We start from the raw sequence: 24,812 nt of genomic DNA, 5'->3' as shown, positions 1-24,812 counted from the left end.
ATCGTTTCATTTACTTCGTTCTTCTATATCAACAAACACCTTGAAATAAATTATATTAGCAGGCATTAATACGGATTAGCGCTAAACAAAGATTCGCATTGTGCCGCCATATCTGGTCTGTTTTGCCTTTGACTTGTTTTATTTTTCTCTCTCTTGCTGTGACTCTGCTGTTCCGGCAATTTATTAGCTCCAGGGCAATGCCTCTAGCAGCAGCCACGGCCAATTCTCGTTGGGCCATAATCCTGATCAGACCCTTTGGGTAGCATTTAATTATAATGCAAGATATCATGCCCTGCACTACAGAATTTTGTATGGCCAGTCTACTCATCTCTACCCCTTCCCGTCTCGCTTCTCTCCTTTCTTTCCTGCTGTTCCATGATATCTCTTCGTTCCTTTCTTGGCCGTACTACAGGAGGAAACCTCTACCCTACTTGGATCATTAAGCAAATTCTCTCCATTGCGCTGCTCTTTCCCTTACCATGATCACCCTGCATCGAGTACTTCTTACCCTTATTCTCGGCAGCTCCATGATTGCGGCATGGATCCCGGAATCCACTTCTCCACTCCTTACTCCTTCCAGGAATGGCTTGACGCATACCATAGCTGTATGTATTTAATGCGAGGATGACTACCAGTGGAATATCGTCATTGGTAATTAGACCAGTGGTGAGATGGCCAATAACAGCACCGAAAGAAGATGATATCAAGTGCATAGGTGACAAATGGCGAAATCTCGGGCATGTAGACTATGATGAGTACAGAAAGAGTTTTAACTGCGTGCTTCGGCTGCAAGAAAGTCTTCAACTATGGTGACTATGCATCAGACGACGTAGATTGACTTGCGTTCTGTTATTATCGGCGGGGAAGAAAAGGTCTGTGCTCTCCCACCTCGCAACATATTGTGGGATGCGAACTCTAACGGTAACATGCTTATAGGTTTGAACGGTGCACAAATGCTGATCACATAGTCTCAGGACAGAGGGCTGTCGGCTTCGCGGGCTTCGCGGTCTGGTTTGTTTCCATATATATGCCTCTCTTAACGGAAGAGTGCTCAGGATAGCAGGCTATGGTATATATTTCCCTCGATATCGCAAATCTATGGGTGGTTATAATTTCTACATGGTAGTATTGGCCGCTTCTGATATTGTTTACTAACTTGATTACAGGATGTCGGTTTAAGCCCTGTAACAAACAATCGTCCATCGATCTTCTAGTATCCCCCTTGTCTTCTATACACGATGCTCACTTTACATCCCTATTCTCATGTGTCAACCGATTAGTTTCATCGCAAAATTCTAGGTGGCTCTCGCTACGCGTACTGATTGGGATTTCCACTCGCGCTCAAAGGGCTAGAATCTTCCTCCACCGCTACGGAGATACTTCCATTATCCTCTTTTCTTTTCTTTTGCTCTTTCTTTCCTTTAGTTGTCTTGCCCGGAGGCCCTTTTCTGGTACTGTACTTCTGGCTTCTGCCAATTGACTATGAACATGACTGGAGGTAAAAACATCAGGGCTAGGTAGACTTTTCGACAACATTAAACCTTTAATAAAAGCTGAATCTATCATATCCCGGATGATGCCTAGGTCTATAAGCTACAGGAGCCCGTGTAAGATGACTGTAGTCCATATAGGCGACAGAAGTCGCACCACCAGACCACAAAATTTTGGATGAACAGTTGATAAACATGTTTAGGGCAAGTGGATCATGGGCACTCTGCGCACGCACCTCCAGCTTTACCCACGCCGTCGGCTCACTCGGGACGTCTCGACGACAAGAGTAGTACACCTATCATCGCTCACCAACACCTCCTTCTTCTCCATGTATATATAATGCTCAAACTCTCCACCGTTCTCAGCTCCCTCTTCTACCTTCTCCCAATCTACATATTCCTCATTGCCCCAGCCCTACGCCAACTCTTCCCCCCCTCGAACCAAGACCTCGCCTTCGACCTGGACGATGACGACGCCGCGGCCGCCGACCTCGAAGGACCAATCCTAAATGGCAGCATCCTCAGCCTCGACGATGGCGTCGAAGTCACCTGTCCCCCGGATACATACCGGGTGCATCTCCTCCGCCGCGACCCATTGGTCATCTACATCGAAGATTTCCTAAGCGACTCCGAAGCCGACCACCTCGTAAAACTAAGGTACATACATACATACCAGAAGAACCTCCCTCCGCTTTCCCCCATACACAATACGTAACTCCACACCACTATAACAACCCCCTAACCCAACCAACAAACGAACCACCACTAACAGAAAAACCCAAAGCCAAAACTCCTACACCCCCTCCATGATCTACGACGGCACTGCCGAAAAAATCGACCCGACAACCCGACTCTCCGACCGCGCCCTCCTCCCCCGCGACACAACCGTCCGGTGTCTCGAAAACCGCGCAAAGGCCTTCCAGGGCTGGCGACCACACCTCTATATCGAGCGCATGTGGGCTCAACGCTACAACGCCTCCGGCCACTACCGGCACCACTACGATTGGGCGGGTTCGAGCGCGCGGGGCGGCGACCGCGCGAGCACGTTCATGGTGTATCTCGGGGATGAGTGTAAGGGAGGCGGGACGCATTTTCCGCGGTTCAAGAGGCCGGCGGATGAGTCATGGTGTCAGTTTGTGGAGTGCGGAGAGGGGGCGGAGGAGGGGACGACGTTTCGGCCGATTAAGGGGAATGCGATTTTTTGGGAGAATTTGAGGCCGGATGGGACGGGGTATTTGGAGACGTGGCATGCAGCGTTTCCGGTGACTGAGGGGGTGAAGGTGGGGTTGAATATTTGGAGTTGGTATCAGCCGCCTAGGTGGAGGAGGTGAGTTTTGTTCGCGGCGGGGATGCTACTGTGCTGTACTATGGACCATATGTATGAATATATAGAGATAGAGATAGAGATAGAGGTGCTGTGAAGATAGACAGTGCTACACTGCTTGAGCTCTTTTCGTTTTATGTACAGCCAACTCAACATGTCATTTCATCTATATACGGATAATGATACTTATAGCTACATAGGAAAACCGCAAACGCCGCATCAATATCCATACTCCGTTGCTCGTAACGTTATATTCGTGGAAATGGCAGACAAAACAGTTATCATACGGGATTAGTTTCCGGCATTCATCCATTGGATCCAATCGTCGTTGGGTAGCCCATTGGTCGTTCGGCATGCATCGTTGTTCCCAAAGATATCATCCAGCGAAATCCCTAAATCGATACCCATCCCCATGGAGTTGTCCTCGATTCCTATGCCGAGATTTTGCACATTTCCTGATGGCATCGGCGGCTGCGTGGACTGGTCCGCGGGGAAGTTCTGCGGCTGGAAGTTGTAGCCCTGCCACATGAAGGTGCTGTTGGGAAGGGATACCAGGTCCGGGCTATTGACAGCCTCCCCACTGGCTGGGGTCGACGCGTGTGAAACGGGTGACTGTAATCGGGACTGATTCACAGAAGGTGGATTCGCTAGGCGCATAGGGAGTGCGGCATTCACAAGAGGTGGGGTGCTGTTGGAAAATAGGGGGTAATTACTCAGGCCATCGAGGGTCGGTGCTGATACCCCAATGGCGCTGGTGAGATCTGTGGAGGACGAGGACGCTATTACGGATCGTTGTGTGGTGGGATCCCGCCCAAATTGCATGGCCCCGCCATCCTGTCGGAAATGGTCATTTTCCAAGGTAGACATTGGCTGAGTAGGGTAAGCAAAGGGATCGTCGGAGGGGAACATAATGGGCATGAGATCAGGAAGGTTGGATGGAGTAGTGAACTGCTGGGAGATAAATGGTCCCATGGGCGCCTCTTGGGAGGATAAGGAGATAGGCAATGGAGATGTATTGGATGAGGTAGGAATAGAATCTGTTGCCTGTGTCTCTGACGGGGTCGAGATAGTTTCTGTAGGGGGCTCGGGCGTAGCCGAAAACCAGGGAGGAGGGGTGTTGGCTGGACGAGAATTTGACCGATTATGCCGGGGATGGTTGTCGTCTAAGCTCTTTGGCAGATTGCTGGCTTCCTTGGATGACCTGTTCAACAATTGGATAGGGAACGTACTCGCCCTCTGTGGAGGAGGCATCGCGGGTGGAGCCGGAGGGCTTTTGATATTGGCCAGCTTGTTGCTGCTGGACGGAGCAGGGCGCTTTAGATTCACCGGGTTGACCTTACTCTGGCGGTTCTTCAGTAACTCGGGAAGATTCTTGAAAAGGCAGATAAGGCTCTGCGAGCACCGATCCGCCGCTAAGCTCTTCTTTGCAAGTCCGGCTAAAGTGTTCTTGCCTTCCATGGCATCTTTCAGCACGCCATCCTTGGCTGTAGGAGAGTCGGGGTTCTCCAGCACGAAGAAGAGCAAAGATAGAATCGCAAAATATGTAGTATACATGGTGAACCAGTATGCTCCATTAAGCAGTCCTCTCTTATGCATACCAGTGGTTATATGGACGATATTCCGGGAAACGCTGACGCATGCAGCGGCACAAGCGTAGGATCGTCGATCGACGCCCCGCGCCTGAGAGCCACTGGAGACATAATGCAAGAATGGGCGGTACATGACTACTTGCACGTGGGCATAGCTAATTCGCAGCAATTGCCGTACCCTACAGTAGGTTAGTCTCGACCGTAGAAGAAATACCCATGACCAAACATACCGCTCGAGTTGAGGGGACACTTCGGTCCCAGGCCGCAGGGCCGCAGGTAGCTCCTCCATCCAAGCCTGAAGATCCCGCTCGATCTCTCGGATCTTAGAATGGCTTACAACATAACGTTGGTCTGACTCAGACCGGTGTTGAGCATCCTTGACCGGATAGATGTACTTCACCACTTTCAGCATAATGTTTGAGAGTCGTGTGTGCGCATTGGCGCCTGCCATGAGAGGTGTATAATCCGGCGGTGTTGGCAAAATACCAGCCGAAGTGATGAATTCCCCGTCGATAGACGCCGGGTATTCCTGGTCGATGTCGTCATCGCTCAGCATCTGGGGAAGTCCCAGGAGCGTGCTGACATAGACGTCCATCTTCCGGACGACCCAAAAGACGCGTTTCCGCAGCTCTTGCTCCAGGGGATTGAAGTTAGCTGATACCGAGCGGTGTAAGCCTAGTCGCAGGGCGGAGCGAAGGGCAATGCCGACGTATGAATAACACGTGCTCAGCTTGGCAGATGATTGCAAGAATAATACCATGAAACATATTGCCTGGAGAGATGTTAGGTCGCGACAGTCGGTGATCTCTAAGAGCTGCCGGCCAGCCTTGAAGAATTGAAACCTGCATGGAATTAGCCAACCATATCGCCAGACGCCAAGGTAAAACATACCCTTGGCCTATAGCGCTTTCATAGCCGGAGATATCGAGGGTACCAGCCCCATCGTCCGAGAACAAACAACCGACAGCCATAACAATGTAGAGAAGAGGTAGAAAAGCATGTTCTTCGTTGGTATATTGCTCAGGAGGGGTATCGTAGATCCGATTAAAGATAGCAAAGAACGAGGGCTCGTGAACAAATCGCATTAGAGAACAACCGTCTTCCAAGGCGTTGGTACACAGACGCCGTGCCACATCGCGTGATGGCAGGTCATGAGTAGGGGGCAGTGATGCATCCTGCGGCGACTCCGACGCCGACTTGGGGCTGTCCAACATCTGTGTGATCGGTCGCGATCGAAGCGTTGGCGCCGAGATGTCAACGGCGCCAAGCTGCTTCCGTAAACGTCGGAGGAAGATGATGCCGGAGGTGTGTCCATGATAATCCCAATGGCCCTGATCGTCCAAGTCCAGATAGCCCGAATTGTCAACCATGGATTCAAGTAGAGATTCTTCGCCGCAACAGCCATCCGATGGAGCTTCCGCTGGACCGGCAGTGACGGTCGAAGAACTGGAGCCGTTGGTGGTCACGGGTGGTGGTTGCTGTTGCTGGTGTTTCTCGCGTTTGACGGCGGCTAGCATTTGCTCGGTAGCATGCTCATCGAACCGAGGATCATCGAGATTGATGTCGGGAAGGACGACCCGGAGGAGAGCCTCCGCCTTGTGTAGACGAGCCTCGAGCGCTTCCACATACTGAGGGGCGGGATTACGGCGACGGTTCGATGGCTGGTCGTAGGTACATTCTACAGACAAAATGTGAGTGAAATGTAAATTGAGAACGGCATCATACCAGGCTAGCCAAGGAGAGGCTAACCAAGGAGAAGAAAAGGAAAAGGGATGGGTAGCTACTGACCATAACTGTAGACGGTACAATGAGTACATGGTTGTTTCCCATCACATTTGATCTTTTTTCGCCGACACTCGTCACAAGCTCGGGTTACACGACGCCTCTTCTGCATAGGGAGGGGCTCCTTCGTTGGTTTCGAGTCATCTTGGTCGTGCGACGGCTGAGCGGAAGAGGGGTCTGCGTCATCTGGGTAGAAAACCGAATCGGACGGGCCCGTTGGATCGTCCTCGTTCGCATTATCCGCCGACGCGGTATGGAAAGCGCTAGACGGAGTGGCCATGGCACGCGCGCGCAATTGTGCAGTCCAGGGGTCAAATAGGTTAAGGCGGTCGGCGCAGAAGCATGCAGGGAAGGACACTACAGAATCGCAAGCAAATGTCCTGAGCGTCCGGAAAGAACAAAAAAAGCGTGAGGCTACTTTGATCAGCAAGGAGAAAGGCCCGCGTGGCGATCCGACCGTTATCGCACCTCCACGAGGGTGGAATTGACGTTTCTCACAGGTTCATCGAGCAGTAGCAGAAAATGACGACGGTGCGACTCCGTTTTCCGACGGATCGCGAGTGGGATCCAATCACTGAAAAACCTTGTGAGATTTTTCCTTAAAAAAATTATAACCTTTCAGTGGAAATAGATATGCGAATTAGTAATTGCGTCTAAGGAGAGTCAAACAATATCCGCGGAAGTTAATGACGATGATGAGGAAGACTGTATATGGATGGAAAAAACGCCCAACAGTGAAGGGCACGGTGGGGGTCGTCGCGATAAAATTGATAACAATGGTCGCTTATAGTTCGGGCTCCCTTTTTTTTTTTTTTTTTTTTTCCTATTTTTATGCTCTCTCAGAAGCCCTTCCCTAAAACGATGGTCCAGTTTAATTGGAGACTTGGTGATTGCAGGGAGAAAACTTAGGCAGGAAAATGTGGAGAAACTGAGCACAGGGAGGGAAAAGTGAGATGATACATTAGATAGACCATTTGATGACGAGAGAATCCAGTTTCCAAGACCAGAGATCCACTGCGGAAGCGACCAGAACGTGACTAGAAGAAAGGTGAGAAAAACGGAAAGTCAGAGGTCCGAGTAAGAAATAGGGAGGGATGGAATAATCACTCAGATCAGTCGCAAAGAGGAAAGGATTGAGGTAATTGTCGGGGTTCCAGCCGACAAGTTCCCGGACTAGTAAAACTTGGCCTCGGCGATCTGTCGCCGATTCGATCAATAAGTCTGAAGTCACAGGAAGCCCCATCGCCATCCCCTTCGGGCTTAGTGTTTGCCTCGGCCTTTTTGATGTGGGAGGAGAGTGACTCAGCAATCCATGCGTTTCGAAGAAATCCATTAGACAGATCTAGGTAAGGCTGAAGAAATGCTAGGGTAATGCCATGTTGCCTCAGGCGTGGTGGCAGGGGACATGATTTCACATCTTCAGGAAATTCTGGAGTACTTGTACATACTAGTACTGACTACAGGGAATTGAAGGAATTCAGTACTTTTGCCATTCCTTTCCTTACCTTTCGATTTCTTCTCTTTTGTGTTATATATTTCCCACGAATGGTGTCTTTCTGAACTTCCACCATCTCATTTTAAAGCTCTCCATCAATCTAAATGCCAAGGCATTCTTTTCTCCTTTTTTATTTGACATCGCCACCACAAACGTGACTTGCATCTCAACTCAAAAATAACTACGCACCGCTCCCCTACTAGTATTATAAAGAATCTCATCAGCCGTTAGAAATCCTCCATGGACATTGCCGGGAAGGTGGTGGAAAATACGGATGGAGTCTATATAGAGATTACGGCCTGCATTCCATCACTATAGGCTTCACTTACTAGCCTATCTATTGCCCCATGGCGCTCTACCTCGTCACTCTTTGCTGCCTCTTCGCGTCGCTGGGCTCGTTTCTCTTCGGTTATGATGCCGGTGTGATCTCTTCGACTCTTGATCAACAAGATTTCCTGACTCGCTTTAATCACCCCTCGGACGCCGCAACAGGTGGTATAGTCGCTTCCTATAATGGTATAGGCTCACCTACAGTAGACATTCGGACGTCCGACATCTTCTAACCGGAATGTAGGAGGTGCGATTCTAGGTTCCGTTCTGGTCTCATACATCTCCGATCCGTTTGGACGGCGTGCCGTCATCTTATTCGGAGGTCTTCTAGCGGGCTTAGGTGCTGCGCTGCAAGCTGGCGCTGTCACTGTGGCTATGCTCATTGCAGGCCGGTTGATTGCGGGTCTGGCTGTGGGCTTGATGTCGTCCATAATCCCAGTTTACTGTGTACGAATTCTCAACCCCGTTTTTTTCCCCTCCCCTTGGTGTCAACCGGACTGATTATTTTCAGAGTGAGGTTTCCCCTCCCCAGATACGCGGCTTCTTAGGCTCCATACAACAATGGATGATCGGACTAGGTTTTGTTGTCGCTGTATGTGATACATCGTGTAACGTTTTAATTGTTCGACTTTACTTACCTACCTTAACTAGCAATGGACCGGATATGGCTGCTCCCTTCACACTGGCGATTTTAGCTGGCGATTTCCGTTGGCTATCCAGGCCGTACCCGCCGTGATCCTCTGCTGTGGCATCTGGTTCCTCCCCGAGTCTCCTCGCTGGCTGATTGAGAAGGGTCGCGCCGAAGCAGGTCGAGAGGTGCTCGCTCGCTTGCACCTGAACCGGGACAAGACTAATGTCGACGTCGTTGACACCGAGATCGCCCAGATTAACGATAGCATCGCCGAGGAAAACCGTTCTGCTGTACACTCCTGGCGTGAGCTATTGTCTCGCGCTCGCTGGCGCCATCGTCTGCTCCTTGCTTGCGGCATTCAAGCGTTCACCCAATGCTCGGGTACCAATATTATATCAAACTACAACCCGGGCCTATATAGGTCGTTAGGTCTTAAGGGCACGACTCCGCTCATGCTGCAGGGGATATGGGGCGCGCTGGCCCAGTTCTGGAACACAGTGTTTATGCTCTTCATTGACCGTGTCGGCCGTCGTAAGCTTCTCATCCCTTCCCTGCTCGGCATGGGCGCCACCATGTGCATAGAAGCAGCCCTAGCCCAGGCCAACGGCGGCTTCCGCGACCCATCGGCCGACCCGGACGCCGTCCGTGCTGCGATCGCCATGTTCTTCGTCTTTTCGATTTTCTTCACCAGTCTCGGCCTTATCTCCTGGATATATCCGTCTGAGATCTTCCCGACGGCTATCCGAGCCCGGGGTTCATCGCTGGCAACCGCTACAAATTGGAGCTTGAACTTGGTCTTTGCGCAATGCACACCGATCGCGAGGTCTAGCATGGGGTTCAATTATTTCTATCTTTTTTTCGCTTTCAACTGGGTGGCTGCTGTCCTCACTTGGGCCTTTTATCCCGAGACAGCTGGCAAGTCGCTCGAGGAGGTGGAGCATGTCTTCTCGTCCGGCTCTCAGGATAATATGATGCTTCCCCTGTCGGGCCTTAAGCATGGCGTAGTTGCTGTTTCGCATGCTACTGACAGTGACTGGTCAAGAGAGAACCTGCAGCTTGACGGCCATGCGAAAACAACATAAGACGATAATAAAAAATTAGCATAATAAATTGTTGCTTAGATTTTTCTTTTTTTTTTTCTCTTTTTTTAAAAAGAGAAGAAATAAAAGAAAAAAAAAGATTGCGAAAAGCGTATAGTTGCTCGCTATGTGAGAGTTGGGTATAAAACATAGAAGGGTATCCTAAAACCAAGCCTCAATATTTACTTTACCAAGTCCTCTCCCCCCAAACATAAAAACAAAGCCCAGCCACTAAAAGGCAACTCCATATTGGAAAATGTACGCCAAAGCCAACAAAGATCGAGCGATGCGATCACTCTGCTAATGCAGGCATGGTATAGCTCGTTAGAGGCGCACTAAGGATCTCCTGCCGCAAATCGCGTTCCCAGAAAGACACCGAGGTCTCAAGATGTAACGTCAAACATGAAAAGAGAAAATCGTGAACAATCATCCATGAGTTCAGGCTAAGCCGCTTCGCAACCTTGAGCATTCGACCAGCAAACCAAGGTCGCCCATATTGCGTTTTCGCAGTAGGAGAGTACTGCGCGAAGTCTGGCATGCCTTGGGTCCCCAGGGGTATAGAGAATGTATCTGCTGGCGCGACACCATCGTTGCATTCTAGCATGATCTGGAGGAGTGCTTCGACGGATCCACTTGTCTCAACCTCGCTTGCTAGTACCGCTTGCTCCAACGTCCAAAGGAAGGTGTCCGTATGTTGTGCGGATAGTCGGTAATCCCAAAGACCGGCGTTAAGCATGATTAGTGCAACTAGTCGCGCGACGAACTGTTTACGGTTCCCTGAAGCGGTAAATCGGAGGCCGGGTGGTGCGGCAAGGATATTATTCAGGAGCGATGTTCCCTGAAACGCCGTGTAGCGCATTGGTGCTGAGGCCTTGCCGGGATTGGCCCGATGGTAGACAGAGAGCTGCTCACAACGCTTCAGGAAATCGAAGAACTCGTCGCACTGATGTCTGATCTCATCTTCTGGTGAAGGGAAAGATAACGAATAACCGCTTAACCCTGAGGGAGACAAGGTATTTCCAGGCGATATTAACGGTCTGGACGGGGGGGGAGGAGCTACATTAAAAGCTCTTGTGACAGGGCCTTGCCATTGGCCTTGGCCAGTAAAAGGTTTAACTGGAGGGTTATATTCGAAGAAAAAGCTCGGTCCGTTTGTTTCATACCCGGATAGGATATAATCCTGCCAGTTTATTAACATCCCCAGCCGCGTGTTCTCGAAGGCCGCCGGCCCCCCTCGGGCACGGATCATTTCCCTCGCAGCCCGCATGTGGACCCAGCTAATTTGTTTGTGCCCTGGACGAGGGTCAAAGTCCTCAAGACCGGCAGCGCTGAGACAAGCGATGATTGCAACATCGGAAATATCGCCCGGATTGTTTGTCATGTGGTCTCGAAGCATGGAGATTGCGCGGTTGCGGTGAACAAGGGTGTAATCGGTCTCCTCCTCATTCCGCACCCAGGCCCAGGTGTTCGCTGCATGTACAAGGATAGTGTTTTGGAATGCGACAGCACCTTTCATACCCTCGGGGACAAAGACCGCCGTGTACCAGTTATGGGCCTTGGAGGAGCGGAAGTGATTACCGTAGGAGCAAGCGGGCATCTCATTGACATAAAAATCAAATAACCTTTGGCCTTCAGCATCCAGTTCCATCGGGAGGGTATTAAAGGGGTCGGTTCGTGCCGCGCTGAGAATAGTTTTGGGGGAAAGCATGATGTCAGACGGAGATGTTGGGGTAGATGACCATGGAGACAAACTGCTGGATTCTGAGCCACTACTCTGACTTCCAGGTGCATATTTGTCTAAAGGCCAGAGCGGATAGCCGTGAGGCTGAAAGAAGGCATTGGTAGGTAAGGATGCATGTCCAGCACCTGTATAGCTCGTGACTCCGGGAATGAAATCTCGTTCAATCTCCTCCACGAAATCATCACTAGCCTCCTGGTCCTGGACAATTTTGATATCGGACTTTTGTGCTGATGAGGGCCACCAACTCTTTTGCCTCGGGATATGGTCGTCTTCCTTCCTTTTTTCAGTCGTGTCATCTGCAGAAGCTCTAGCCTTTCTAGAGCGTCGAGTAGCTTTCCGTGGCGCATTGTGGCTTTCTGCCACCGGCTTTTCGGCGTCATTACCAGGCTGGTCTGAAGCACGTTTTTGTCGTATGTACTGTTGCATCACATGGCGCTTGACTTGCGTCAAGTTGCTCCGGCTATTGTTGGAAGCATCGATAAATTGCCACTGTATGCCCGGGGTTTCTGTCGCAGACTTGGTTGCATCTGTGCTATCAGGCTCATTCGACATGGCTTGGCGTTTTGACTGAGCAAGTACAGTCAACTCTGCTAACAATCACGTGCCTCGAATCGAAACTCGGGGGATTACGGCTGCAGGACTTCTTCCACGGTAATGCTGCGATATGAGGGGTTAGGCTTTGTATGATCAGCGACAATACCCCCAGAGCATTGTGAAACATGCAAAGCCTCAATGCTATTTTCGGTCATGCAAGGTGTGAGACCCAACCGTAGATAGCTGGTAACCAGAAGGCGGCGCAGCAGACACGTCCGAACAAGAAGACAGTTGTGAGTAAAGTATGCAGTTATTGCACGAGTCAATGGATTTGACGTTTCAGAAAGAAGGCTAGTATATCCTATTCATTTAAAGTTTGTTGTTGTCAATCACCGTTCATAAGAGAGGGCCGTGAACAGGAATATGTGGAGCTGCTACGGGCGACTGTTTTAAAGACAAACGTTAGAGCCTCCAAACAGACAGCTTTTTGCGACCGAAGGAGATGGATTAGAAATAGATCTCTATTTGCCTCTTCAGCCCACCCTTGCAGGGAAGAATACGGGCAGGTATAGTGCGGCTGAGATTGTCAGGGTCGAATGATGACATGAGGTGACCCTCTCTCTCTCTCTTTTCTTTTTTTTTTTTTTTTTTTTGCCCACCGTCGCCCCTCGAGGAACAAGGATGTGGATGTGGGGGGTTAAGAAAGAACCCACACAGGAGAGTACGGCGTACAAAGAATAGAATAGAAGAACAATAGTAGTGGCAATAAGACGAACAAAGCAATATCAGTAATCAACGCGTTGGTGTTTGGTCATAACGGGTTTTGAACTTTTGAAGCCAAAGGATTGAGATTCGATGATGGCGACTAACCCAAAACCGTAGGACCATGGCTTGTTCCGATTCGGTTGTGTATCCGTTGTGATCCAATCATCACTTTTAGTGCTCGGGAATGGGCCGATCACAGCCTGGAACGCCTGGGCTTAGATACTCATGATTCGTGGATTCTCGCCTGTAGGGGAAGAAGTAGTTCAGATCATCGATTCCATAAATAACAAATTTAGGGACTGTTGGAAATTGGTACCTGTCTCGATACCCCACATTTTGAGTGACATTCAACAGGGAACTTACCTTCTTTCGGTATCTTGCACGATTCCTAGATCCTCCGTCGGGATTCCCTCCCGACCATTTTCTTGTGGCCCCTCTACTCTGTACCTTCCCTCTCTCTTTTTCTGAACATTGTCGCTTCTTTTAGCTTTGGCCCCATGCATTAGCTTCCCTAATCTTCAGACCTTTTATTACGGAGTACCCTCATTGGCTCATGCAAGTTCCTGAAAGGGACTGCCGGTAGTCTAAAATGAAACATCACGGGATGTTCTCAATTGCACTTTATGACGACCCGAGCAAGCTTTACCGGTATAAGCTTAAGTAGCTGTCACAGGAGTGAGCATAAACCTGATTCAGTGCCAAGAGAAGAGGATACTGCACCATGAACCGAGGTGTCTCAGACTCTCGAGATCTTGGCGGTAGATCAGACAGCGTGAATTATGCACAAAAAAGCCTGTGCCACTTCAATTAATCTCTCCATGGGTTTTCGCCTGGCCCAACCTTCCCAGTGGTGCAGCATCTCCTAATTTCCCCTGCTACTTAGTAGTTGGACTCAATTGCATCTATGTTATATGTAGGCATACAATACATCATAGTATCCAGCTGCAAGACAGCCACAGTCTCTGCGGGAAAATGGAAACTGAGACTGTAAAAGAGTTGACCATTAGTTAACTATAGAATAAATATTACTAGTACGTTCATAATTTGCGGAGGATAATAGTAGGGTTCAAGATGGCCACAGAAAGAAGGACGGATTGGTCCACCCAAGCGGAATTAATGCACACCGCCTTCGTCTAAAGTCCGTGGCAGAATTGCAAATCTGAAAGTATTCTTTTGAGCTTACCGAAAGGTGCAACCTGGGGCTTGACCACGCGTGCTTTCTCTCACAGCTCCGCGGTCTCTGGCCTCGACTTTAGAGGACGATATTCTCAAGTCGCCTTAAGGTCATTTTCCCAGGTCATAAACCCCTCTTCCGCGGTCACCCCACCACGCAGTCGCACGTCCATCCGTTCCGCATCACCTCCGAGCCCGTCGCAGACATCACTGTCGCCGTTGTAAGACAGTTCATGGGGACGCAATACACATGAGGATTACGATACAGTATTTATTCACTATCCGTGTGACTTTTGACGCTACTAACCCTGCGCGACCTTCCCATGATGTCTTCACTGGACATCTCGAGACCGACCTATATCATATAGTCGGCAGGGGCATACCCCAGTTTCTTTACCTAATCTCGGATTTCTGGATTTTAATGTCTAAATCTACCATCGGAACGAGGCAGGATACATTTATACCGCTTATCAGGTAATTTCTTATTGGTTGAAAGCTGCGCGATGGCTGGCAGAAAGGCCGCATCTACTGGCGCTAGCCAGGAAAATGGCTCCGATGGCGATAAGACGACAAACAGAAATCCATATGAGACAAATCCTGAAAACATCCCGCAAGATGACAATTTTTTTAAGTTAAGCCCTCATTACGGCCGTTATGCTGCGCGGGACGATGATTTCAAACCCCGCCACGATCACTGGTGGCAATCGGACCCAGATGCGATCCCGTATTGGGAAAATATGGTGAGAGAAAATTGGACGCCAGCGAATTCTTTGAATTCTCCAGATGGTCGTCAGGCTTTTGCTGTTGGTAGTGTGATAATCAGAGTCGATGGCGACGAGGTGGTTGACACAACTGCGGAAAAGTTCTCGTGCGCCAACGCGAATGAACTGAGCGCAGCAAGAAAGGCAGAAGATGTGCTAAAAACACTGGATGTCACTGTCCCAGTGATACATTTTTGTGGGACAATCGATGGGAAAAACGTCTCTGTGGAGTCTAGAATTCCAGGAGTTTCTCTAGAGATTGCGTGGCGATACCTTAACGCCGAGCAAATCAACAAGTTCAAGCAAGAGTGTCGTCGCATTCTAGAGCACATGGGAAATGCCGATGCTGCCCCTGACAGCCCGTCGTATATTTGCCGTGGGCTCAACTCACAGCTGCCACCTGAGATACGAGAGACGGAGAAGGATATACTGTTTCAAGAGAAAAGGGAGGATGAGACATTATGTTTAGTGCACAACAACATGATTCCTTCCAATATAATTGTGGATAATGACCGAGTCGTGGGTATCATTGGCTGGCGGCATAGCGGATTTTTCGGATTCGAAAGGGCCGACAAAATACATCGACAGTTCAGAATTCCAGGGGGCTCCTTTGTGGAGGCAGTTGACGGCAAGATTGAAGATACACAAGCATGGGCCGATCTTTACGAGAATCTCTCAGATCCAAAAGTGAGCTCTCAGCTTGAGACGAGCCAAGATAAATCAGGGCCACAAGTCAAGACCGAACCATCAAACGTCACTCTAGACAAGGTTCCCGCAAGTGAAGAGATTGATAGCAAGTCTATCTTGTCCCAAGTTGATGGCTCAAACTTGCCTAGCGAACACCCGACGCCGAAGAAAATTGCCGATCTCAAGCATGAAAGAGGGTCACGGGCATCATCCTCCGATCGGTCATCTCCAGCCAATTCCGTGAAGCCTAGTTCATCAGGTAGGAAATCAACACCCAGCGGTGGAAAGAAAGGTACCGCAAAGAAATCAACCGCGAAAAAACGCAAAATCACCGAAGAAGACGCTGAAAGTTTTGATGGCCAACATTCCAACACTCCATCATCTCGCGCCAGTAAAACGCCTGGAGTCAAAAAGCAGGGTTCGACATCTGTAGCGGGCTCTCCAGCACCCGAAGGCAAAAAGAAAGGCGCTAGAACTAAAAGGGGCGCTAAGAAAGCTGCATCGAAAGAGGAAGAACACGATGGCGAAGAAACTTCAACAGATGAGAACGAATTGTTCTGTATTTGTCGTAAACCTGACAATCATACATGGATGATTGCCTGCGATGGTGGATGTGAGGATTGGTTCCATGGAAAGTGTGTGAATATTGATCCAAAAGATGCAGACCTGATTGAAAAGTATATATGTGAGTTTCTTCCTCCCCCCTCCTCCTCTCCTCCCTGTTATTGTCCTGCTGGCTGACATTTAACCAGGCCCGAATTGCAAAGAACAGGGTAAGGGATGGACCACTTGGAAGCCAATGTGTCGAGTCCCCGCTTGTCGAAAGCCAGCTCGGTTTAACAATAATAATCCTAGCAAGTACTGTTCCGATGAACATGGTCGGGAATTTATGCGTCTGAGAACCCAGCATCTCAACATAAGTTCGGCCTCTGAAAGCAAGAAGACGGAAGACCTTGGGAGCAGGGGTGGGGTACTCACTGCTGGTGATCTCAAAGCTGTGATAATGAATGTGTCATCAGCGGTGGAATTCCGTAAGCTTGGCGAGCGGATCGTCTCCCTACCACCAGATGACCCTGATACGGACACAAAGGCGAACGAAAAGAAAAAGCTTGGATTGGATGTCGCCCCCAGTGACCTTACGTACTCACCGGACGAGTCATTGAAACTTGAAGAGTTACGCAAGCGGCGTGACGAGCTACTTCATCGCAAGAGTATGCTTAATGTACGCAGCACTTTCTTGAATCTTGTCCGTCAACGGTCCAAGAGTGTGCTAGAACGGTTGAAGCAAACCGAACCAAAAGGCGGATGGAAGGACATCTGCGGTTTTGACTCACGACTAGCCTGGTCTGATGAGGAGTTCGACGAATGGAGGTTATCGGATGTCGGAGCAAAAGCACTTGAAGATGGAACCCCTGAGGCACTGGCGTCTAGCTTTCCTCGCACAACCGATGCAGATGGTGACACTGCTATGAATGACGCTAAAGCTGAAGAAGACGACGTTAGCAGCTTGACGCGAGGTGTTTGTATCAAGAAGCGCTGCGAAAGGCATAAGCAATGGGTCAAGGTTCAGCAACAAGAGATCTTATTCGAGGAGGACACCGTTAGCCAGGATCTCTCTAAGTGTGAAAAGGAAGCACAAAATGTCGTGGAGAGAGCTGTCCTCAGAATGTGGGCTGAAAAAGAAAATTCCCAAGTCGGAGGTTAGTGAAGCCAAACGACTGAACCGAGAGATCATAGTGTTATTTTGCAATGATGTTGAAGGTGATTTGCATAACTGATACCCTTGTTCGCGGAAGGAAATTAAAAGGCAGGATTTCGAAATGGAGTTGGTGTGTATATCTGGTAGTTTGGTTCGCAGATGTTCTGATGTTCTTCTTGACGGAGGGGGCGTAATATCTGATAATATACAAAAGGGTCTGCTTGACTCAATCTGTGCAGTCCTACAACAAAAAGGGAATTGTCCTGAATCATCCAACAGTGTAATCCTCAATCATCGAGCTTGAAGTTGTTGCTTGCTGGGGTCTTTTGTTCCTCCCAAGTGCTCCATCTCCCAAGGCCATTGCCTACCCTATCCTTAATGACTTCCACCATTTGGACAGATTTAACGACTGATAGCAGAATATGGGTATCAATCCCTTGCTCAAGGGTTCGCATGAAAAGACTGGGAAACAACGATGTCTCATTTGCATGGAATATGGAGTGGATGCTGCTCTCGTTGGTTCCTTGACTTCTCCTTTGCTGCACCTGGCCTGAGATACGGTGGGTATTGTGGGTATTGGGCGTCATAGTCCCAAGCCCACTAGCATTAGCAAGCATCACGGATAGATAGGAGCTATGCATTCGGGACAGTTCTGTCAACGTCCTCAGCACATTCGACAGAACTGCTGTTCCTCGAACCGTGGAGGAAGCACGAATGACACCTTCGGTAAGAATATCAAGCCCGGCGATGACGAGAAAGACAAGGCAATCATCGTTTGCTGTAGGTTCTGTTTCACAAGGCCTATGTAGCTCTCGCTCCACTTGATACCTTTGTAGAGTATCTGAGACCTCCCCAATTGCCTGTACAGCGGCAGCCAAGTCAAAGACAGGGAATAGTTGAACAGAGTCAAGACGTGATATTGCTTCTTCACGAGATATGGCAGGCTGTTGGGATGTGGACATTAAAGACTCAAGTAGCCTTTTTGGAGAGAAGATGTCGAGACTTGCAGGGTGGATTATATATGCTTTAGCAACAGAATTCACTGATGGGGAGGGTTTACACAGCTGTGCTGTGAGAAGTGATCGTGTAACCTAACCAAAGATTGATAATCAGTTAAGTTGATATCCGGGGGGGTTTAAGATGAGGGAGGAAGTTGAGGTAGAACAGCAAAAGTTAGATAGGTAGATCAATACTTGGCCGATAAACTCATTATCATCATTCTCCTTGCTCTGATTTCTCAATTTGGAGAATCCAATTACGGTTCCGTTTCGAAATATGCTATCCGTAGAATTGCTGAACGCTCTATGAATGTCATCTTTGAGATTCCAATTTCTCAAAATATTGTCATGACACTGATATGGTTGCGGTAAAAGGGAATAGGCGAGAACCGGGAAAGCTGGCGCAGAACTATATGGACTAGAGGTAGAGGCCATCTTGGAGTCAACCTTAGATGACAGTGCTCGTGCAGGTTATTCCAACGGGCGGGACTGCCCTGAGATTAGTGACGTTGAATTATTGCTGTATCATAATAGGTATAACGGGTGAGTAGCTGGAAGGATTTTGTGTATCCTACGTTGTATGCGACATGGGAAGAGGTGAAAGTAGTAGGTACGGATACTGATTCTCGTTTCACGTGTTGTGGCCTTAGACATAAGGCATAAACAAACAAGATATCAGATATGAGAATATGGGTTGAAATTGAAACCTATATATACACAATATTGTAATCCTCCCCTAAACTCTGTACATGATCCCTGCTACATTGCACTTGTGTCATGGAGAGTTATTAGTATGTCCCTTAAAAAGCGAAGGAAAAAATCGTATTTACGCCCGTATTCCCAAGAGCCCGAATCGTGGTTCCTTGCCCCACATATTAAGAAACGACGCTAAGAGAGAATCAATTTCGAGACAGGCGTTAAATTCTTGCCCTGTCGCTGCTGACAGCTTTAATCTCCTTCTTAGTCCAAGTCCCTTGGCCATCGTGGAGCCATTCGCTGTCTTCTAGGACTTCACCAAGGATGGAAGATAACTCGGGACGTAGAGGGTCGAATGCATAGTCGCATGCTCGAAATTTGACAAGGCTGCCACTGCTGCCCAAATCACTCACAGTATGTCCAATAAGTGAGTAACCTGTAGCAATCTCCATCCAAGGATCGCTAGGATCCATAGAGCCTCTCTGTTCTATCTCCGTAGCCTTGTCGCCCTCAGAAGGTGCTAGCTGAACACTCAAGAAGCGTAGGTTTTCCATCATCTCGACTGCATTTAGGACTAATTTGACATGGTTATAGAATGGGAATACGGCTGCATATTGGAAGGTCGTCAAATTGTTGAGCGCGAGGGACAGTGCTAACTTTGGCGGGCGAGGTCTGACGTATGCCAACGAGCCCCATTTACTGAACAAAGAAGGGACCTGGAACAAGAAATACTCGTAGTGATTATAAGCTTTGAGAGAGGAAGACTCATTGAAAAGCATCGAGGACCACGTTCGAGTCTCCAGGAGGCTTGAGCATTTTTCAAGGTAGGAAACCCGTTGGGGGTCAAAACGTCGCGTGGCCTGCTCTAATTGTAGAATTTGCAGGGGAAGTTGGAAAGCCCAGCTGTGCCCTTCGAATATTTGAGTGCCCATCATCTTGCCAATGAACGAGGGTGGCGCAACGATGGTGATACGCTGCGGATCGAGGCAGGACAATACCTGGCGCCACCAGAACGGCCCCTCTCGATCATCTGGGGAGTGTCTCCCTTTGACCACGATTGAAGTTACATGTCGAGCTAGACCGAAAGTCGATATGAAAGAGAGAAATTCATCTACGTCCCTCAGATCAAAACAAACGTACGAGAAAAGCTGGGGTCGGATGACCTCAAGCAGGCGGGACGAAGCACGTGAGAGGTTCTTCAAATCTTGGGTATTAGACTTGACGATATTGCCACTTGGCGGTTTGGGTAACTTGGCTAAAGAAGGTGGCACGGATGACAGATTGGAGATGATTTCGTCCAGGAGCTCATTCGGCAAGGCCTCAAGAGGCGAGGACATTATCGCATGGGGCATACCTGCAATAGGAGAAGATCAGTGTTCCATAACTATCACATTTCGAGGGCATCCTCATTGGTAACATCTCCCCCGGGGTTCATTGACTAGGCAGTGTAAGTCTGGATGGCAATAGCTTACTGAAAGATATGGTAGACTCGTTGTAGATCGTGAGAATATATGGATAGAATCAAAGATGCGGTCGGGGAGGCCGAAATCATCTGCCGTGGCGACCCCACATATGACCCCGCAATTCCAAAGTTTCGAGGACGTGGTGATAAACTAAACGGACGAAAATACAGTTATGATCTTATATATATATATATATATATATAACACTAGCAAAAGATAAGTGGTATTAGAGAAAGCTTCAAACTATCGAGTGGCCTTGAAAGGAGATTGGGGTGTGATGAGGAGAGAGTTGTGCTTTAGTTTCGAACTACCCCTTACTTCGGTAAAACGGGGGCGGGAAACCTCATGTGGAGCTCGGCGTTTTTAGCTTCATCCGCTAAGCATTTAAGTCCGTCTTATGCATTCCTATCAAACTTAGTACTTCTTACTACAAACATGGTACAAATATGTCCGATATACATTGTTGCGTACAGAGCCTCAATATAGTCGAAGGAATCTGAAGGGAATATAAAACAGGGCTGTGCCATGGGTTGCGAGAAGCTTAGTCCAAGTCCCATCCAAGTTTTCACAATATATTTGTCTCCGAATTTGGAATTTTGTGTTTATACCATTGGGGGAATCTAATTTGGCGTGCTGTCACGGATTACAGCGTCCGTATTATTCAATTTCATCATTCACCCACACAGTGCAATAACAATGCCCACTCTCCTCCACGGTCCAAGATGTGGAGAGAGCCTCCAGACCAGTGGGGCTTCTTCAGGCAAGGGATATGTATTCGGCAGTTTTCAAGGAGTTCAAGCTGTGGGGAATGCTAATAGAAGCAAAATCGAATGTCTTTGTTTGGGGCCGAGCTCGGTTCTTTTTGTCCGCTTTATGCCTTTTAACTGTGTTCTCCCCACCATCGTTCAGTTCGTCTCTTTGCGACTTCCCACCCTTCTTGATCATTGCATCAGTTAAGCCTGCAACAGGCACCGAATACAAATACCTTGCAAAGTACCTCAAAGGTCACCAACAGACGCAGACTCATTTTATTCCAGACATTTCATCATGGCTCCTCAACTTCACCATAACCCTCCGTTCCGTGCTGAACACCTTGGCTCGCTTCTTCGTACCGATGAACTCTTGAAAACAAAGCTTGCCTTCGAACAGGGCCAGATCCCTAAGGCTGATCTTACTGCCGTCGAAAACAAGGATATCAAGGAAGTTGCTGAAACCCAGAAGAGGCTTGGTTATGCCGCCATCTCGGATGGAGAGTATCGCAGACACAGTAAGGGCCGGGTCCCCTTTGCCGTGGAACAGGGTGCTAATGGGCTATAGTGTTCTGGGGATCCTTTTTCCCTGGGCTTCATGGATTTGAGGAAGTCAAAGATATCGACGCTGATGTGTTCCGTCCTTATGCTCCTGACGTCGCTGCTTTCCTCGAGGCTGGACACAAACCTGGTGAGAGTGTCATATGTACTGGCAAGATTAAGCATGTCGGTAGCACCTATGTCGACGAGTTCAAGTATCTAGCAAGTGTTGTTCCCCCTGAGGAGGTCAAGAACCTGAAGATTACTCTTGCTTCCCCCAGCTGGTATCACTTGCGGTATAAGGAGGGAAAGGCCTACCCGAAGGATGTGTATGCCTCCGATGACGAGTACTTTGGCGACGTTGCCAAGGTTTATCAAGATGAGCTTCAGATATTGTATGATGCTGGCTGCAGGAATGTTCAGTTCGATGATCCCAACCTTGCTTGTGAGTCAACTATAGCCGTGTCGGTATAAAATAGCAATACATGAACTGACGATGGTGCTAGACTTCTGCTCTGAAAAGATGCTTACTGGTTGGAAAGAAGACCCGTTGAATGTAATCTCCGCTGATAAGACATTTGAGAAGTACATCAAGCTGTACAATGACTTACTGTCCAAACGTTCCACCGATTTCCACGTTGGCGTGCACATTTGCCGCGGCAACTTCGTTGGTAGCCGTCACTTTTCCGAGGGTGGATATGACCGAATTGCAACCAAACTTTTCAAGGAGCTCAACGTCGACACATTTTACCTGGAATACGACACTCCTCGCGCCGGTGGTTTCGAGCCACTGAGGGAGCTTCCCCCGCACAAGTACGTAGTCTTGGGTGTTGTGACTAGTAAGTTTCCTCATCTCGAGGACAAGGGAGAAATGAAGCAGCGCGTCTATGATGCTGCCAAATTTATTGCGGAAGGCAACAATATCTCCGTTGAGGAGGCCCTGAAGCAAGTCGGTGTCAGCCCACAGTGTGGTTTCGCTAGCCACAGAGAAGGCAATGCCATTGACCGCAACGGTATGATTGCCAAACTGAAGCTTGTCCGGGAAATTGCCAATGATATCTGGCCTGGGGAACCTTAAGTTTTAGTGTTCTGGATGTCGATTTCCAACAATGAGACTGACTCAGCTGAGTAACCGGCGATGCATTTGTGTGTACGAACATGACGAAGTTATGCTCTTTTAACAGAGAAGTGAGTGATACCTCTAGTTGCAGAAACGGTGGGATTAGTTCTCGATATGCATTACCAGATCAGTAATAATAAATCCGTAAAACTTGCAGGCATGGTTAATACAATATATGCTTAACTGTAAAACTACTGTATCAGAGAAACAACGTTTATATCGATATCTCTAGTATCCTAATTATACTCAAAGCAAATACCAATAAGTTAGTAACTATTCGATAACTTGAGATCTTATGTATTTCTTTAGAAGATCTAACCCAGTGTTAATATAGCTTAGAATGATTAGAGCTAAGGTACTTCAGATCTAGTGTGTAGATACTAAAGAAATTAATGTCAATAATATCTTACTACTCTTGCAGGCCTGAAGAGTCGCATAACGAAAAATAAATTACATTGCCATATCTACCCACAGCTCCAGCATCTCTCCTATCACCATTTGGTTCCTCCTGTACCAGATCAACGTCCCCCACTGAACGAGGAATCATCCCCTAGCTAGACTTCAACAATGTTTCATCATAAAATTACTCCTCCGTACTTTTGACACGATCTCCCTCCACTCATACTTTGGTCTATGATAGGCTGCCTCACTCGGATTTTCATGCATTCCTCGCCTTCTATTACTCCACACTTGTGATTTCCGAGATCCAGAATTCCACTTCCTTCACCCTCCCTTTCACGAAATACTTTTTAACCTAGAGGATATCTATCAACAGGCGGTAGTACGTGACCGCAACCTGATCCTTCAAGAACAGCATAGTGTAAAAACCTCAGCTCTTCAATTGATAGATACTCATTGAATAGATTATATTCTTTCCAATTAGTTCGAAGCCCTCCTCCCCGCTTCCGAGCGAGTCCTGGATCGGGCCGTATTATGCACAGTGACATCTTTCTCCACCCCTGCTTGCAGATCCTAGCTATATAGGGCGTACAATAGGATCTGGTCCATTACTCCATACTTTGTCCACTTTCATTCACGAAGGAGTAAAATTATTCCTTAGTCGAGAGGTCTTAGCTAACCTACGTTCCGCTCACGGTATAAGATAGACATTACGCGGTGATACACAAGCACCAGGCCAGAGAGAAGGCGGGGGGTTGGGGGGGCGGTGAAGGGACTCCATTCGAATCCCATGGGCGTAGGAGAAAGGATAGTGACGCAGTACACGATGAGTAAGAGAAGTATGTTCGAGATCAAATATTCCAACTTAGTCAATTTGCACTTCTACATACATAGTCTCACATGGGGCTTAGTCCCCAAATTAGCTACTCGAATTTCCTTCCACCGCAGTCCCACCCAGCCAGAAGGTAAGCTGTATTGTGCCTTTCAGTCATCTGGAGCAAGACGGGCGAACACCCTGGTTTACTCCTCACACTTTCCTTTCTGTATTTATATATACATCACACCATTAGTCTGCCATACCTATGCAAGCGGCAGTCAGTTCGACAACCCATACCTAGTTATTGCATGAACAGCTCCCACACTGTCGGTCGTCCGAATAGGCCTTTTCCGTCGGACAGGATGTGAGCTCATTAAAGTCTGTCAGGGAGGGGATTAGTTCGGTTCTTGTACAGCGCTCTTTGAAAGGGTGAATGTGCTGTAGATATATCGATGCGGGGAAGGGGAGGGTTGCGTCGAATTTGACCGCCATACCTATTGTTAAGAGGGTGAAGAAGATGAGCCAGGTTGCTTTCATGGCGACTTCGGTAAATTGTAGTGGCTGGGTGAGATCAGCTAAGAGAGGGACACATCTTGGTCAGGGGAATAGTAGAGAGAACATGTAGGTTAGGAGAAGGAAAGTTATGGTATATATAACCTTCCCTCGAGGGGTTGTATTAGAATCTAGAAAAAGGAAATGGTGAGAACCCTTCTTTTCTAGCTATCGGGCGAAGACTGTAAAATATGTTTAGCAGGCATTAGGAGACAACCCTTCCTGTTCATCCTGTAGGTGCACGTGCATGTGCATGGCTCCCTTGGGGTGAGGCCGGGATATACGGTATCTTTACCAAGGCTCTAGGCCAACATAGGTGATATTTGATACTAGCAGATAGTCTGCTAGCTGTTGAATATGTTGATAATTTTCAAGTCTTTCCAGCTTTTTACATCGTT

The 24,812-nt window shown here is 48.4% G+C and overlaps 8 protein-coding genes across 8 annotated transcripts; 5 read left to right on the top strand and 3 right to left on the bottom strand.

Annotated features, from left to right (window-relative positions):
- Positions 1–1,655: 1,655 nt before the first annotated feature.
- BDW43DRAFT_102605 (oxidoreductase, 2OG-Fe(II) oxygenase family) lies at positions 1,656–2,963 on the top strand. The gene is made up of 2 exons (XM_032037787.1): positions 1,656–2,147; positions 2,275–2,963. Exons 1-2 carry the CDS (start codon positions 1,831–1,833, stop codon positions 2,819–2,821), a joined length of 864 nt encoding a protein of 287 aa, XP_031899584.1. The 5' UTR covers positions 1,656–1,830; the 3' UTR covers positions 2,822–2,963.
- On the bottom strand, positions 2,964–6,554 carry BDW43DRAFT_102586 (putative C6 transcription factor (Mut3)). The gene is made up of 4 exons (XM_032037786.1): positions 6,192–6,554; positions 5,295–6,081; positions 4,634–5,245; positions 2,964–4,582 (listed from the first exon to the last, which is right to left on the bottom strand). The coding sequence occupies exons 1-4, from the start codon at positions 6,463–6,465 to the stop codon at positions 3,106–3,108; spliced, it is 3,150 nt and encodes a 1,049-aa protein (XP_031899583.1). The 5' UTR covers positions 6,466–6,554; the 3' UTR covers positions 2,964–3,105.
- Positions 6,555–7,886: 1,332 nt separating this feature from the next.
- BDW43DRAFT_102539 (sugar porter family MFS transporter) lies at positions 7,887–9,868 on the top strand. Its single transcript, XM_032037785.1, has 4 exons — positions 7,887–8,196; positions 8,255–8,457; positions 8,522–8,602; positions 8,662–9,868. Exons 1-4 carry the CDS (start codon positions 8,028–8,030, stop codon positions 9,721–9,723), a joined length of 1,515 nt encoding a protein of 504 aa, XP_031899582.1. The 5' UTR covers positions 7,887–8,027; the 3' UTR covers positions 9,724–9,868.
- BDW43DRAFT_102529 (sigma-70 region 2 family protein) lies at positions 9,869–12,397 on the bottom strand. The gene has a single exon (XM_032037784.1). The coding sequence runs from the start codon at positions 12,011–12,013 to the stop codon at positions 10,013–10,015; it is 2,001 nt and encodes a 666-aa protein (XP_031899581.1). The 5' UTR covers positions 12,014–12,397; the 3' UTR covers positions 9,869–10,012.
- Positions 12,398–13,158: 761 nt separating this feature from the next.
- BDW43DRAFT_278450 (uncharacterized protein) lies at positions 13,159–13,799 on the top strand (the record flags this gene model as incomplete). Its single annotated transcript, XM_032042173.1, has 1 exon — positions 13,159–13,799. A coding segment is annotated over one exon (219 nt), but the record flags the coding sequence as incomplete, so codon positions are not given.
- A 76-nt stretch (positions 13,800–13,875) lies between these two features.
- BDW43DRAFT_102518 (putative PHD transcription factor) lies at positions 13,876–17,227 on the top strand. The gene is made up of 2 exons (XM_032037783.1): positions 13,876–16,066; positions 16,134–17,227. Exons 1-2 carry the CDS (start codon positions 14,437–14,439, stop codon positions 17,084–17,086), a joined length of 2,583 nt encoding a protein of 860 aa, XP_031899579.1. The 5' UTR covers positions 13,876–14,436; the 3' UTR covers positions 17,087–17,227.
- Positions 17,228–17,367: 140 nt separating this feature from the next.
- BDW43DRAFT_300810 (uncharacterized protein) lies at positions 17,368–20,111 on the bottom strand (the record flags this gene model as incomplete). The annotated part of the gene is made up of 4 exons (XM_032044958.1): positions 17,368–18,171; positions 18,274–18,487; positions 18,796–18,821; positions 19,023–20,111. The coding sequence occupies 4 exons, from the start codon at positions 20,109–20,111 to the stop codon at positions 17,368–17,370; spliced, it is 2,133 nt and encodes a 710-aa protein (XP_031899578.1).
- A 1,173-nt stretch (positions 20,112–21,284) lies between these two features.
- BDW43DRAFT_311813 (cobalamin-independent methionine synthase II family protein) lies at positions 21,285–22,604 on the top strand (the record flags this gene model as incomplete). The annotated part of the gene is made up of 3 exons (XM_032047253.1): positions 21,285–21,504; positions 21,555–21,971; positions 22,033–22,604. 3 exons carry the CDS (start codon positions 21,285–21,287, stop codon positions 22,602–22,604), a joined length of 1,209 nt encoding a protein of 402 aa, XP_031899577.1.
- Positions 22,605–24,812: the final 2,208 nt, after the last annotated feature.

The sequence above is a fragment of the Aspergillus alliaceus genome (assembly GCF_009176365.1).
Source record: "Aspergillus alliaceus strain CBS 536.65 unplaced genomic scaffold BDW43scaffold_26, whole genome shotgun sequence".
Taxonomy (NCBI): domain Eukaryota; kingdom Fungi; phylum Ascomycota; class Eurotiomycetes; order Eurotiales; family Aspergillaceae; genus Aspergillus; species Aspergillus alliaceus.
Note: the sequence above shows the minus strand (reverse complement) of the source record. Positions and strands in the feature narration are given on the sequence as shown.

Bases quoted from the DNA above. Each gene is read 5' to 3' on its own strand.
- BDW43DRAFT_102539 (XM_032037785.1), top strand. From the start codon at position 8,028: ATGGCGCTCTACCTCGTCACTCTTTGCTGCCTCTTCGCGTCGCTGGGC. The intron at 8,197-8,254 runs GTATAGGCTCAC...ACCGGAATGTAG, and splicing joins TATAGTCGCTTCCTATAATG to GAGGTGCGATTCTAGGTTCC. The intron at 8,603-8,661 runs GTATGTGATACA...TACCTTAACTAG, and splicing joins GACTAGGTTTTGTTGTCGCT to CAATGGACCGGATATGGCTG.
- BDW43DRAFT_102586 (XM_032037786.1), bottom strand. From the start codon at position 6,465: ATGGCCACTCCGTCTAGCGCTTTCCATACCGCGTCGGCGGATAATGCG. The intron at 6,082-6,191 runs GTCAGTAGCTAC...TTTTGTCTGTAG, and splicing joins TTGTACCGTCTACAGTTATG to AATGTACCTACGACCAGCCA. The intron at 4,583-4,633 runs GTATGTTTGGTC...AACCTACTGTAG, and splicing joins GTGTCCCCTCAACTCGAGCG to GGTACGGCAATTGCTGCGAA.
- BDW43DRAFT_102529 (XM_032037784.1), bottom strand. From the start codon at position 12,013: ATGTCGAATGAGCCTGATAGCACAGATGCAACCAAGTCTGCGACAGAA.
- BDW43DRAFT_102518 (XM_032037783.1), top strand. From the start codon at position 14,437: ATGGCTGGCAGAAAGGCCGCATCTACTGGCGCTAGCCAGGAAAATGGC. The intron at 16,067-16,133 runs GTGAGTTTCTTC...ACATTTAACCAG, and splicing joins CCTGATTGAAAAGTATATAT to GCCCGAATTGCAAAGAACAG.
- BDW43DRAFT_102605 (XM_032037787.1), top strand. From the start codon at position 1,831: ATGCTCAAACTCTCCACCGTTCTCAGCTCCCTCTTCTACCTTCTCCCA. The intron at 2,148-2,274 runs GTACATACATAC...AAAAACCCAAAG, and splicing joins GACCACCTCGTAAAACTAAG to CCAAAACTCCTACACCCCCT.